The sequence below is a fragment of the Pelophylax lessonae genome, assembly GCF_965119305.1.
Source record: "Pelophylax lessonae genome assembly, chromosome: 1".
NCBI classification, from domain to species: domain Eukaryota; kingdom Metazoa; phylum Chordata; class Amphibia; order Anura; family Ranidae; genus Pelophylax; species Pelophylax lessonae.
The window spans coordinates 209,899,487-209,915,174 of record NC_138768.1 but is presented as its reverse complement, the minus strand read 5'-3'; the positions used below and the strand labels follow the sequence as shown (position 1 = coordinate 209,915,174).

At 41.6% G+C, this 15,688-nt stretch overlaps 1 protein-coding gene across 1 annotated transcript in view; it reads left to right on the top strand.

Annotated features, from left to right (window-relative positions):
- Positions 1-15,688, top strand: part of LOC309567826 (uncharacterized protein) — a 121,530-nt gene that overhangs the window by 74,031 nt on the left and 31,811 nt on the right. Inside the window, exons 16-18 of the mRNA XM_082273311.1 lie at positions 2,198-2,461; positions 3,859-3,921; positions 8,646-8,741. Coding sequence (XP_082129437.1) covers positions 2,198-2,461; positions 3,859-3,921; positions 8,646-8,741 — 423 coding nt within the window. The remainder of the gene's footprint in view (positions 1-2,197; positions 2,462-3,858; positions 3,922-8,645; positions 8,742-15,688) is intronic.

Genomic DNA, 15,688 nt, shown 5'->3' with positions numbered 1-15,688 from the left:
TACCAATTCAACTGGGAGCTGCAGTCTTGTAAATGACAGTTTATGGGCTGAATTGGTGAAGTAATGCAAAGGACAATGGGAATTGGCATAGTGCAGAAATTCATAGTAACCAAACTGACTTCAATTTGTTATAGGCTAATATACAGTATGTTACTGCTTTTTACACATTACCACTGCTTATTAACCATGATGGTGGATCAGAATCAGTTCAATCTAGATTACTTTACTAGACTCCACCAAATAGCACAAAGGTTGCTGCCAGTGTTCTAGTTAAAAAGTATCTAAACCCAAGCACATTTTTGTATTTTGTTGCAGCTTGCTAGTCCTTAGACATGGTGGCTACATTAGTTTCTATTTTCTAGGCCAAGTACATGTTCTGCAACTTTCAGTGTACTGAACTGAAATCTTAAACAATGTTACCAGCTTTCCCAGCAATCTCATACAATCTCCCCCCATACTATGGAAATGAGGAAAGGTGAAGCATTTGTAGTCCTAAAAAGGAGAGCAGCCTAGGGTGACAACACTGCTCCTGCACAGCAAAGTAATGCAGCCACCACATCTAAGAACTGAGTGATAAATGAATTAACGGAGTACTAAAATCAAATGTATTTCCTTAATTATCAATCAATAAAGAGTATTAATCACAGACAATTTTTGGTAAAATATTTTTTCTCATTTTGAAAATGTGTGCATATTCTCAGCCAGTGTCTGTAGCTGCGGCTGCTTTTTTTTTTTTTTGGATCTTCATAACAACCAGCAGGGGGAGTGATCAATTTCCTGCTAATTGCAAAAGTGAAAGAACACATCCTAGGCCACCTTTTGGATGTGAATGTTCCAGAAAGGTAGCTGGACATTGCTATGCAGTCTGTCCATCAGTTGCTTTCATAAATTTCGAAAACCCGCTTCTGGAACAGTAGTTAGATAACTAATTTGCACTCTCTCAAACAGCAATTACATGCGAGTGATCAGCCCAGGACGCAGGCAGTCTGCATTCAGGTCTGATCACTTGCATGTGATCGCAGCATGAGTGAGTAAATGAAAGTGGATGTGAATAGCTGCGAAAGCCAGCAGCCTCCCATTGCTTTCAATAAAGCTGCCTACTCACAGCTAACCGTGGGAACCTCCGCAGAGTGCATTTGCAAGTGTCAATGAACCCTTACACTCTCTGATCTCAATGCATCTGAATTTGTGACTATTAAAGAGAGATATTGAGACAGCAGAGGGAATTGTAGAGAGGGACATGAATAAATGGGTGCAGATGGGGATGTCTGGAATGATTTAAAAAAGAAGTATGGGATTCATGAAGAAAAAAAAAAATTATACTCACCTAGGTGGATGCAGCATCAATCCAATGTTGCATCTGTCCCCTGCCAGCTCCAGACTAAGAACTGTGAGATCAAATACCACTGATTGCTCAGTTTGTGGTCTTCAGGCTGCAGAGAACTGGTGACTATCAGTCACTGGCTCTTTTCTCTGCCCCTCCAGTGCTCACTGGAGCGCTGGGCTGTGGAGGGGGCAGGAGCGGTTGGCTCAGGCTCTCAGCGGATCACTGAAAGTCTGAGCCAACTGTCAATCCAGGCTTCTGGGTGGATGCCGACCATGTGGTTTTCGATCTTTTCAGCGCCTGGACAGGCTCTGTGACGTCAGCCGACAGCGGACTTTAGCTGGGCTTTAGGAGAAGTCCTTTCGACACAGGCAATTACAGATCAGGGGAAAGAGCCTATCACAGCGGCTCTTTACCACATGATTAGCTGTGTCCAATCACAGCTGATCACGATGTAAACACACTTGCCAGTTATCGCCATTTCTTTCCTCACGCTTTCACAGCTTGAATAGAGGAGAGAGCCAGTAACCAGCTAGTGTAAAATGGGACTTCTGCACTAATAATCAGGGCACTGATTATTAGTGTCCTAAATATCAGGGAAGCCCCAACAGTGCCAATCAGTGCCACAAATCAGTGCTGTCACTCAATGCCCATCAGTGCTGCCAATCAGTGCTGCCATTCACTGCCTCCTTATCATTGCCACCTATCAGTGCTCTTCAGTGCTGCCTATCAGTGCCCATCAGTGCTGCCTATCAGTGCCCATCAGTGCAGGCTCATCACTGCACATCAATCCAAATCGGCCAAATCGTGTAATTACTTAGACATAATTTCATGATAATTCTATTTATGCTGCAACATATTTCAACTGTACAGATTCAAGAGGAAGAAGCCATAAAACAGCAAGAAGCATGTACTCAACAGATTGATGACCTAAGTAGCCAGGTCAGAGATCAGAGCACAAGAATAGCTTCTCTTGAAAAGATTCTTTCTGAAAAGGAACTGGACCTGCTGAAACAGAGAGATGTCATATCATCCATTAAGGCTGAAAAAGAAACCCAGGCATTGGCTACTGAAGCATTAAAGGAGGAGCATGGAAAGCGTATTGCTGAACTGCAGATCCAGCATCTACAAGATCGGGTAATGCTTAGCTAATAAAAGAAAACTATAGTGTCTGGTGTGGGTGTGGGTGTGGGTGTGTGTGTGTGTGTGGGGGGGGGGGGCAAGTTTATTCCATTTTTTAAGTTAAATGTTTTTAAACTGATGTTTTATATCTGAAGAGAGAGACCTGTACACGCTGTTTACCTTTAGACTTCCAAATTAAATTTCCTATTACCTGTCTATACAACATAGGTAAAGGGAGGGCGAGTAAACCTGGTCATACACATCGTTTTTTTTGTTCAGCCAACAAACAAGGTGGATGGAGGAATCCCCCTGCTGGGACATTATATTTTGATAGCAGCATCCACAGCTGTCAAAATATCTTCATCAGGGGCTTGAGCCACCGATCGAGAAAATGTTTCTTATATGTCCCTTCAGCAGAAGTTGATCAAACAATTGACTTTTGTAAAGTGGGTATGGCCACATGTTGATCAACATTTGACTGGTTTTGATCAGTGTATGGCCAATTTGGTGGAAGCCCCCCACATGGCTTCTCTCAAGCTGTAAACTGAACTTCTTATGGTTTTTTTTTTTCAACAATGGCTTTCTTCTTGCCACTCTTCAATTAAGGTCAGATTTGTGGAGTGCACAACTAATAGTTGTCCTGTGGACAGATTCTCCCACCTAAACTGTGGATCTCTGCAGCTCCTGAGTTACCATGGGACTCTTGACTGATTCTCTGATTGATACTCCCTTTGCCTATGGCCATGTCTTGGTATGTTTGCAGTTGTGCCATACTCTTTCCATTTTCGAATGATGGATTGAACAGTGCTCTGTGAGATGTTCAAAGCTTGAGTTATTTTTTTATAACCTAACCCTGCTTTAAACTTCTCCACAACTTTATTCCTGACCTGTCTGGTGTGTTCCTTTGCCTTCATGATGCTGTCTGTTCACTAAGGTTCTCTAACAAACCTCTGAGGGCTTCATAGAACAGCTGTATGTATACTGAGATTAAATTACACACAGGTGGATTCTTTTTACTAATTAGATGACTTCTGAAGGAAATTGGTTCCACTAGATTTTATTTAGCGGTATCAGAGTAAAGGGAGCTGAATACAATTGCACACCACACTTTTCAGATATTTATTTGTAAAATAATTTTGAAAGCCATTTATCATTTTCCTTCCACTTCACAATTATGTGCCACAATTATGATAGACTAACTGTGTTAGTCTATCACATAAAATCCCAATAAAATAGATTTACATATTTGGTTGCAACATGACAAAATGTGGAAAATTTTATGGATTATGATTACTTTTTCAAAGCACTGTACTAAAATGATATGACTGGCTCTCTTTTATCATTTTATTGCACTTCATAGTACACAACATTAAATTACATTTTAATAAAAAGGTTTTTTTCAATTTATTTAGGAGGCACACATTGCAAAACTGAAGGAGGAAATGCAAAATCAAAAACAGAAAGAGCTCCAACAAGTAAGGCACTGCTTTATAATAATTATACTTGCATATCTTCCAGTTACAGTTGTAACAGGATAACTGTGTGTGCATACAGTGCAAAGGCATGAAAGAGACAGGAAGAGATCAAGTTTGCAACTACAAATCATGGGGTCCCATAGCAAAATGTTGATGCCTCCTGGTGACCTCTCCCTGTAGCAACTGGCTTAACACAGGGTAGGCCTATAACAAGAATTGTAGTACAAATAATAATAACCACCAAGCTATTTTATATTATAACATAATTTGGTAATTGTCGTGCACACAGGTATTCTATATCGCTAATACAATTTTCTTTAAACTCTAGCTTTAGACCTCAGCTGTTTTATCAGGTTTTAGGAAACATTCAAGGATTTTTACTATATTGGACATACAGGTTGATTTCAGAGTGGCTTGGCTGTAGTAAAAGTTTTGAGGGCAAAACATCTACAATGCTAAAACAGCTGAACAAATGCTCCTTGCTATACAAAGGGGAATCTGAGACTAGTAATGATCCTGAAGATTTCTCCTGTGCATCTGAATGTATGTTGGCCATATTTTCTAAAGTCCTTATTGTCATTGATAAAAGTGAACTGCGTATCCCTGAAACAGTGGTGAAAAGTAGGGATGATCGAATGGTTGGGGTCGACCATCGGTTCGGCCCGAACATTGGGTGTTGAGGTTCGGCCGAATTTAGAACTTTTTGCCCAAAAAGTTCGGAATTCGGCAACCAGAACCGACCAAAATGCAATGGTTCAGGAAATGGGCTTTAAAAGCCTGTGATTGGACCAGAACCATTAGCAAAAGCCAATTGAGGGGGCAGAAGAATGCTAGGAATGTGATTGGTGTGACTAGGGGGTCCATAGTCCAATCATTACTGAATACGCCCCCCAGTATATAAGATAGCCCCCGCCAAATTCCTAGCATTGTTATACAGGACATGGAAGAGAGTGGAAGCAGTTCTGCTAATTTTACTTTAAAAGTGTCATTTAGCATTTATTAGTGTGAGGAAAGGGATATCTAATGTAGTTAGAGTGCTCCTTTACACTTTAGTTAGCTTAAAAAATTTAGTTTCTGTAGGGAAAGTGTGAAGTGTCAGGCTGACCGTAATGTAGTGTAGGGTTAACTGACTGCTATGGCAGGGTGACCGAACCCTTCCATATCAGGGTGACCGTAATGTAGTGTAGGGTTAACTGACTGCTATGGCAGGGTGACCGAACCCTTCCATATCAGGGTGACCGAAATGTAGTGTAGGGTGAACTGACAGTGACTGCTATGGCAGGGTGACCAAACCCTTCCATATCAGGGTGACCGCTATACAGAAAAGCTAGTTTCTCTTGTGTCACTTTCGCTGCAGGGATGTGGCTTCGCCGCCGCCAGCATTTTTGGCTGCAGGCGTTGCTAGTGCTTTTTTGAGCACATGTTTGGAGTCAGACATGACATCTGAACATGTGTATAGGGGGTATATATACACCCCCATGTCTGTATATATACACCTAGTCATATATAGGTGTCAAAGGAGCAGAAAAAACTACTTGCGCTAATGAAATAATTAAAACCAATATAGTTACGCTCCTATCACACCTATATATGTATGTCTAGGTGTGTATATACATATAAGTATGTATGTATATACACCACTATACACAAGTTCAAATGTTTTGCCTGCCTCCAAAGAACCCAAAAAAATGCCCAAAAAAACGCTAGCGCCAAAAAGAAAAATGCCCAGGTGTGTTGTTGCAGGCATTTTTTGGGGGTTTTTGGAGGCAGGCAAAACATCTGAACTCTGAACTTGTGTATAGTGGTATATATACCACTATACACAAGTTCAGATGTTTTTCCTGACTCCAAAGAACCCAAAAAAATGCCCAAAATAACGCCTGCTATTAAACCGGCAAGGTGTGAAAAGCGAGAAGCCAACATCCTGTGCTGAAAGTGTTCTAATACAAACAATATTTTTTTTATGGTTCTGGACATGCTACAGAGCTGAAACTTCACAGGTACACTTTTTAGACCCCCCAGACATTAAATCCAAAGAATTTTTTTTTATTTTTTTATTTTTTTTATTTTTATTTTTTTTCAATAATTGGCTCTCTATCAAAAATCTATCAAAAATGACAATTTTTAAGAACTTTTTTTGTGTGATTTTGTGTCTGGGGGGTCTAAAAGGTGTACCTGTGAAGTTTCAGCTCTGTAGCATGTCCAGAACCCCCCAAAAAAAGATCATATAAGTGTAAAAGTAGGGTCCCACCATCCCTGCTCTACTGAAAATGTATCTTTTTGTTATGGTTCTGGACATGCTACAGAGCTGAAACTTCACAGGTACACTTTTTAGACCCCCCAGATACTAAATCAAAAGACATTTATTTTTTTATTTTATTTATTTTTTTATTTATTTTTTTTTTTTTAAATAATTGGCTCTCTATCAAAAATGACAATTTTTAAGAACTTTTTTGTGTGATTTTGTGTCTGGGGGGTCTAAAAGGTGTACCTGTGAAGTTTCAGCTCTGTAGCATGTCCAGAACCCCCAAAAAAAGATCATATAGTTGTCAAAGGAGGGTCCCACCATCCCTGCTCTACTGAAAAATTATCTTTTTTTCTGGTTCTGGACATGCTACAGAGCTAAAACTTCACAGGTACACTTTTTAGACCCCCCAGATACTAAATCCAAAGAAATGTTTTATTTTTTTTTTTTTTTTCCAATAATTGGCTCTCTATCAAAAATGACAATTTTTAAGAACTTTTTTTTTGTGTGATTAATAGTCCCTGGGGTATGACCCAGGACCCTAGGCACATTTTAGGGGCAATTATTGGGTTTTAGGGCTTCAAAATGGTGTTTTTTGATTACCGAAGTTCGGGTCCCATTGATTTCAATGGGGTTCTGAAATCCGGGCCGAACTTTCGGGTAGTTCGGATGTTCTGGCCGAACCGAACTTTTGAAAAGTTTGATCATCCCTAGTGAAAAGCTGTTTTTATTCTCTTTCAGTAAATGATCTGCAAAGGGACTTTTTAAATGTGTTGGCCATTTTTGACTTTAGCTTTTGTGGTATCACTGGAGGCCTGCCACTCTCTGTTTGTATCAAGGCTTTCAAGGAGTTAATGTGGGATGGATTTCTAACATAGACTATATATCCTGCCCTGATTACTGAGACACTCTGAGGTCTTTCGATATACAAACAGCCCTATGTCATTCTAACATGAATACTGTGTCTTAATTCACGTCCTGAATTCTGTTAATCTCTGTCCCATCCATGGCTGCCCACAGTTAAAAAATAGATTGGTGGACATGCAACCATTTTTGATTCCTCTCACCACTGGTCACCACTTCCCACTTATAGTAGGCTTTTAAGAATGTCTCTTATTATTCTCTTTTTCTAAAACATCCGTTCAGATGCCATCATACATTTAGTATGGCTAAAGCTTTTTTTGCCATTCTTCTCTTGAGGATCACAGGAGTGCACTTAATTCTGCACTCCCGTGTCCCAGATTCAGCTGACAGCAGGCTAAACCGATGTCACAGAGCCAGACAATAATGTCAGGATCTGCCGAGATGCCTGACCGGCAGCTGGCTCACCCTCTCAGCGGCCACTGAGAGCCTGAGCCAGCCTCTCTCGCCCCCTGCACAGCATGACAATCTAGTGAGCACTGGAGGGGCAGAGCAGAGAAAGGTGACTGACAGTCTGCTCACTGAAGACTGGGAACTGAGTGATCAGCAGTCTTTGATCACTTAGTTCTCGATGTAGAGCTGGCAGGGGATCAATGCTACAGCCATCTAGGTGAGTATATATGTTTGCTTTTTTTTTTTGGGAACCCATACTCTATTAAGAAACCAATTAAAACTCATTATTTCTATAAGTCATATAACCTGGATTCCTTCTCCCACCATTCTATTTTTCTGGCATCTGCTATAACTTCACTGTTATCACAAGCACATCCCCTGTATCCAGCTCTCCTTCAAATCTAATATGGCTTTTTATTGTAGAATGCAGCTCTTTTGACCAAGATTCATATTCCTAGTGTTCTATTTATTTGTATATGCTTTAATATTATTAGGTAAAGTCCTTATGTCTTGCTGTGTTCAGTGCTGCAATGTAAATCAATGATAACATTAATACCAGTAATAATTTTATTCTAGTGTGCATAGATCGTAGACTTTGTTTTTTTTTTTTTTTTTTTCCAGCTGCAAGCTGTGGTGACCTGTCCCACTTATTATGCTGAAAAATGTCAGTTCTCCCTGCTGTGTGGCTTCTACTTGTCAGCTTCCATTCCCTGCATGCTGCATTTTTTAATTAGTCAGCTCCAAGTTTATTAAAATCTTCAAGAGCAGAGCACAGGAACTGGAAGCATATAAGCAGCAGTTAAACAGTGTGGGAGCAAAGAATTTGCTGCAGTGCACCTAGCAAAGGACAACAGAGAGGTTAAACTGTATCCATACTCAAAACCTCTTTTAGATTTGGCTTGAATGGGGAAAAGTTAGAATCCCTGTCATGTTGTACTGCTAACAGGTCTCCGATAGCTTACTGATCACACTTAAGCCCTCCAAAGCAGCTGGAGGTAATACTATAACAAGAGCCTGGTAATGATTCTTCATAGAACAGAATAGTTTTATACTATAGAACATAGTTGATCACATGCTTATCTGACCGAAAGGCCTTTTTGCAAAGTATTTGTTTAATCTTCTTTTGTGGACTTAACCTCTATTCTATTGCATTGTCCATTTTTAGTTTGCAGAGGGGATGGAGCAAGTGAAAACAAAAGCTCTTCAAGATCAGGCAGAATCCCTGAAAAAGGAAATGGATAAAGTAGTAAATTCTCTGGAGGTAATACACAGAAATGAATTGAATGATATCACAGGGAAAGACAAAAGCATACTTTCCTGACACAAGCATGATAGCATACACGTATGGGTATAGGCTCTGCCCCTCGCCCAATCATGACTGGTTATACAATATAAATGAGTCGCCTCCTCTAATGCAGCATGCTCTTTTTGTTCCTCAAATGCTCAACTGGTTATAACTATGGAAAGAAGATTTTTTTTTTTTGCCCTCATCTTGCTGGATTAATCTGGCCAGCTGCACAGGTTCAGACTCTCCTATGACGAAGCTTCCTCCAGTCGGGTGTAAACCGCCTATACAAGGGAGGCTTCTCCCAGGTCCAGGTACTGGGGTTGCAGGATACAGGTCTCTGGATGCAGGTAAAACAGTTCTGCCTTGTTGGTTGTTGGGACTGATCCAGTCTCTCCTCCTTGGTTAGCTGTGGCCACACACACTATTTGGTTAGTCTGCCGCTCTGTGTATGTTTTGTTTCCCTTGCAAAACACTTGCATTGTTGTTAGGGTGGCTGCCCCCTTCCAAGATGGCTCCTTGTTTACTTCCTGTGGCTGTACTGAGGGCTAGTGATTGACCGATATCGGTTTTTGGTTGCCGATACCGATACTTTGGCGATCGCATATCGGTATCGGCCGATATTGGCCGATATTTTCACACAATTAAAATTTTGCAAAATAAACACAAATTTCGACACAAATCAGTTACTGAACAGGTAAATCTTTATTTATTAACATTTTTAACATTAAGGGCTCTTTCTTCACACCTTAACTGCATAAAAACTGATAGGAAAACTTCAATTGCAGGGACATTTGCATTTCACATCATCTGATTGTGCATTAATGCATAATAAAGTGCTTCAGTAGTGGACTCACTGCAATAATTTTAATTCACTACTGCAGTGCAGTCAGTGCAAAACTGCTAGACAAAAAGATAGGCAAAAGCTACACAGTGGATTGGACTGGAGTCAGTTGACTACCTCTGCAGTATGGCACTCACTGCAACTACTGCAGCCAGTGCAAAACTGCTAGAAAAAAAGCAAGGTAACAACTACACATGTCACATACACAGTGGATTGGACTGGAGTCAGTGGAGGACTACCTCTGCAGTATGGCACTCACTATAACTACTGCAGTCAGTGCAAAACTGCTAGAAAAAAAGCAAGGCAACAGCTACACGTCATTGGACTGGAGTCAGTGGACTACCGCTGCAGTAGGGCACTCACTGCAATCATTTTAAATCACTACTGCAGTAGTGATTTAACCACTTGCCGACTGTTTACAGTATATTTACTGCGGCAGTCGGCCCCGGCCAGGCAGAGTGACGTAGGTCTACGTCGCTCGCCTGTCACTCCTTCTAGAGCCAATAGCGGGCGAGCGCGCGCCCGCCGAGGCGTGCGCCCGCCTCGGCTAGTTCACAGAGGAGTGCGGGAGTGTGACTGGCGGACCCGATGTCTGCCGGTCACACTACGATCACCGGTACAGCGGGAGAAAGGCAGAGCGGCTTATGTAAACAAGCCGCCTGTCAGTTCTCCCTGTGTAAAAATGAAGATCAGACGGTTCTACTATGTAAAACCGTTGATCTTTGTTTTTACACCAATAGCAATGTCCCACTACAGTTAGAAGCACGCCCCTAGGACACACTTAACCCCTCCCTGTCCAATACAGTTAACCCCTTCCCTGCCAGTGTCATTTTTGCAGTAACAGTGCATATATATAGCACTGATTACTGCAGTAATGTCACTGGTACCCCCAAAAGTGTCAAAAATGTCAGTCAATGGTCCGATCTGTCCACCGCAATGTCGCAGTACCGCAAAAAAAATCGCAGATCGCCGCCATTACTCGTTAAAAAAAAAAACACCAAAAATGACAAAAATCTTTCCCTTTGTTAGTAAACGCAATAACTTTTGCGCAAACCAATCAAAATACGCTTTTTGCGATTTTTTTTTTAACCAAACATAGGTAGCGTAAAACAAATTGGCCGAAAATGTAAAAAAATTTTGATTTTTACATTTTTTTTGGGGGAAATTTCATATAAAAAAAAGTGAAAAATATTGTTATTTTTGCAAAAATTACGCTTTTTTTGGTTTATAGCGCGTGATCAAAAAATCGCATAGGTGATCAAATACCACCAAAAGAAAGCTCTGTTTGTGGGAAAAAAAGGACGTGAAATTCGTTTAGGTACAGCGTCGTACGACCGCGCAATTGTCCGTTAAAGTCACACAGTAAAAAATCGCAAAAAACCCCCTGGTCTTATAGCAGGAAAATCCTCCGGTGGTAAAGTGGTTAAAACTATTTCAGCAGTGAGTGGTGCTCTACTGCAGCAGTAGTCCACTGGCACTGACTCCAATCCACTGTCTAGTTTTTTTCTAGCAGTTTTGCACTGACTGTAGTGCAGAGCAGTCAGTGCAAAACTGCTAGAAAAAATAGCTAGACAAAAGCTAGACATTGGATTGGAGTAGACTCAGTGGACTGGTGGACAGACACTACTACTACACTTTCAAATCAATACTCCCAGTTAAGTAGAACAATATTATAGTGCAGAAAGCATAACATTTCAGCATGTTCACCAGTTAAACGGCTTCTTTTCATAAATTGCTGCCACTTCACTAAAAATACGCTCACTTGGTACTGAGGAAGGAGGAGCAGAAAGGTAGCTTCTAGCATGAGAAACAAGTCTTTTGTAGCGTGCCTCATTTTATTTCCACCACTGAAGAGGATCACTTCTTCTGTCAATTACTGGTTACTTCAAATAGAGATGAAGTTCATCATCCAGGCTCATTATTGCCGATTCTGATGAATCCTCCGCATGAGGCCCCAATAAAACGCTGAACATTGCATCTATTTGGCCACGATAAATTTTCTCTCCTGTCTCTTGTCTTTTGGGACATTTTTCTCCTGCATCCTGCTCTTCCACATCAGAAACCTTCTCTTCTTGACTTTTCTTTTCGCAAGGAACCTCCTGCACCTTCTGTTGAATATCTTCTGTCAGCCATTGTTTTGCCTTGGCCAATACATCATCAGAAGAGAAAGGATGGTTCTTGTATCAAGGATCCAAAAGACATGCAAGCACAACATTTTTATTCTCCTCATGCTTCTCAAACCTTTTGGCGAGGCTGTCCCTCATGGCCTGCCTACATGCTTTTATGCCACCTGTGTTGGGTCCTTCATTCTGTTGAAGAAGCATCTTCAGGACTCTCACACATGGAATCACAGAGGAAACAGATGAGTCGTAATGGCTCACCTCCAGTGTCACTTCCTCAATGGGTATGAGCATCTCAATAATGTTGGCTACTATGTCCCACTGATCTGCAGTAGGACAAGAATGTCCTGCAAGTCCATATTCACCAGAATATATGGTGAGAGCTCGCTTCTGCTCCAGCATCCTTTGTAATATGTGTAGCGTTGAGTTCCATCGTGTTGGAACAGCCTGTATCAGGTTGTTTTTGGGTAGGCCAAGGTCTTCCTGAATGCACCTCAGTCGCTGCTTAGCAAGAACAGAATGGTGTAAATGGCCTGTGCACTTCTTCAGCATGCTAATAATGTCCAGCAAAGCTTTCTGGTTTGACAGACCATCATTTACCACAAGTTGGAGTGTGTGTGCCATGCAACTGAGGTCTGACACTTCAGCAAGTCTCATACCTTTAACCATGTTTGCTCCACTGTCTCACAGCACAAGCATCACTCGGTCTTTGGTGATTCCCCATTCTTCTAGCATGCCTAGAAACATTTTTCTAATGTACTCCCCAGTGTGGGATCCTTGCATCACTTTTGTATTCAACACCAAAGGCCTTCTTGTCCATCTGCTGTCAATGAAGTGGCATGTAAGACTCATTAGTGATTCTGTTTGTCCTGACCAGCAATGAGAGTGAATTGCCAGCAATCTCTGGTTGCAGCATAGTCTTTACTTTGTCAACAACCTTTTGGTAAATCGTTTGCAGCATTTCAGTTCGATAAAATGTTTCACTCTTCAGTGTGTACCTTGGCTCAAGCATGGACAGTAACCGCCTAAATCAAGAGTCAGACGCTATTGTAAATGGTTGGTTATCAGTGACCATCATCTCTGTGATTACTCTGTCCAGCATTTGGGATCTTCCATCAGATTTTTGCCACTTGTTTTTTTTCTGAAACATATCTGTTATTGTTGCCTGGGATAGTGATGTTTCACCTTGTGATTCATTTTTGTTTTTTCTGTCCTGCATTATACAATTCAACATCGGCTGGCTGGCCGATAATCGGTCGATCCCTACTGAAGGCTGCCCTTTCCAGATGGATGTGTGGATGGGCAGGCTTTCAGTCAACAGGGAGCAGCAAGATGGCATTGGGATAACTTCCGGCTTGCGGTAGTAGCAACAGGGAGCTCCGGGCAGCTGCCTGGGGGTGTATTGGTGGCCACCTGTTCAGGAATCGAGCCTCTCCCATCCCCTTAGAGCCAGTCAGGGATGTGTGCTGCACAGGTAGGTAAGCTAAACCATCGGCTGTCATGGTTTTTCTTGATCATTATACGGTTAATATGTCAGGCTGCCAAAGTAGGTTAACTTGCTGTTTATAGTTCTGTTTGTTTCATTAATGCCTCACAGGTTTTGTTTTGTCTGCAGTACTGCTAATGCATGGCCTGATATACAAGTGTTGCTGTGCAAAGTTGAGTCTTTCCTATTACCTCAGCAATGCCTGGCTCTACAGGTTTGGATTACTGTTTAATGCTCTAATGAGTTTGCTGTTTTTAACCTTTGCAGACCAGTGGCCTAGTGTAGGTTATCCTGCCAGAGCTATTGGTCTGAGGTATATTAACCCTTCATTGTGCTGCTTATGATTTAGTAATACTTTAGCATTAATGACTGTTATGCTTTGTATGGCTGCTATGCGTTTCATGCCTGCTTTTGGCTGCTAAATGTTGAAGGGCTGCTATACATTAAGAGCTGCTATGTGTTTAATGATTGCTATGCATTAACCTGTTATGTCTAAATGGTGGAGTGAAGTTCAGTGCTCTGCTTAAGTTTACAGTGCCATAAGTACTTGGTCTATTACACATATATCAGTAATTGCTTTTTCTGAGGGGTTAATCCTAGCTCACAATAGCATATAGGTCAATTTGCTGCTTCAATGCCGGCAGATGTATGTGTAGATGGCCACTGATAGATTATTGTACTTCCAGGTATTTATTATGACCACAAACCTGCAGCTCATATTCTAAGCCATGAGCCTACCCAGAGACCAGCTATGATTATTAAGGTGAGGGTTAGGTAGGTATACTATCCTCAAAAAAAAAAAAAAAGGGTGTGCGGGCAGTATGGATGGTAAAACTCTCCAGCCCTTCATACAAGCACCACTCCCCAAAGGAAAAGAGGCAACTTGTTTCTTCAACAGTGACATGTTCTCTTTGGCACTGAAGAAAACCGCTATACATTCAAGGTGCTGCCAGGAGGGGCAGACTAAAGGCAATCACAATAAGGACCATCCTGGGAAGTATGGGGAGTGTGGTTAGCTGACAGGCCCACCAAGATGCTATGCCAAGTTGCATATCAGGCAGCAGTAAACAAAAAGAGAGATGTTTTGACGCTGTTCAAACTGACTGGGTGGATCTCTGGTCGCTAACGCTCAGGTACTAAGCTAAACAGCTAAGTTTGTTTAAAGGGTACCTTTGCCTCAAAAAGCAGCGGGCCAAGGAACTTTCATCAGATTGGCCAGATGTGTCTTTATGCTAGCAGGGGATGCAAGATCCTTTCTGTTAAGCTCAGCTTTACTTTAGAGGCTGTTGGCCAATGGATATTTCATCAGACTAGCCAGAAGTGCCAGTCTGCTAGCGGATGATACAATATTCTTCGCAGAGGCATGGGAACAGCAATATAGGTTTGGAAATGAAGGTTTATTCTACCATTAGGTAGTGTTGTGTGGCCTGTGTGGGAGTTCACTTCAGTAGCCATGGCTCTGTGGTTCTCAGCAGAAGAGTTGAAGGCAAACTGGGCCAGTAATAAGTCTCTGTGGCGTGTGATCCCTGAGTGAAATTAAAGGGACCAGCGTCGCAGTACAACCACTATAGATGCAGTATGCTGTTCCTCTAGTATTCTGTGTGGTTAGTAAAATCCTATGACTTAACCCACTGACTACAAATGCCTCTTCTAAAATGAATTGACTGTTATTCAACATCGAATCAGTGATTTCTAGATTTGGGACTAATCCCTTAGGCTAGTCAACTAGGCTCAGAACAAAGAGTTGGCGACAGGGCCTTATAAGAGCTATAGAAGTCGCCTAACTCCAAGCCTGCTCCTCCCTAGGAGCAGCAAAGTTCCTTTTTACTCAAATATGCCTAGTAGGTGTTATTGCAGGAATTATGGCAAATTTGGGCAAAGGAGGCTCAGGATTGGTGGGGCCTGTGCAGTAAGGAAGTCCATTGGAATTTTCTTTCCACTCCTCCAACTCCTCTAATTTCCACTATGGTTCTTTAAAGCAATCAAAGCTTTAGGAAAATGTTACCAAACCTTGTTCCAACAGTGAGCCATTGGTCCATTGTTCTTAGTTGAAAAGCAGATTTAGGCAGGAAATGGAACAAAGAATCAAAATCCAAAACTTCATATGGAGTCATTGAGAACAATCACTCAAACCACCAGATAAAGCAGCTGTAGTTTTTCTCTAGATCTAGCTGATGTGTACATATGCTTTTCGGTACACTCATGCTTCTGAGAGTTTCACTTCAGGTTCATTCAGCAATCTTTTGGCCTTTCCACATACTCAAGACATTTTCCAGAACATGGCTTCCAATAGTGGCCATCTTGGGGAAGCAAGGGCTGCAGGTTCCATAGCTGGACAACAGCTTAACATCCTCCAGGTCCTGGTAAATTCTGATTCAGACTCAGATCAAATTTGGACAGATCATCAGCTGGGGAAGGCCAACTCATCTCATTATAATAATGACATTTTGGACACTCAGAAGAATACTGTAGA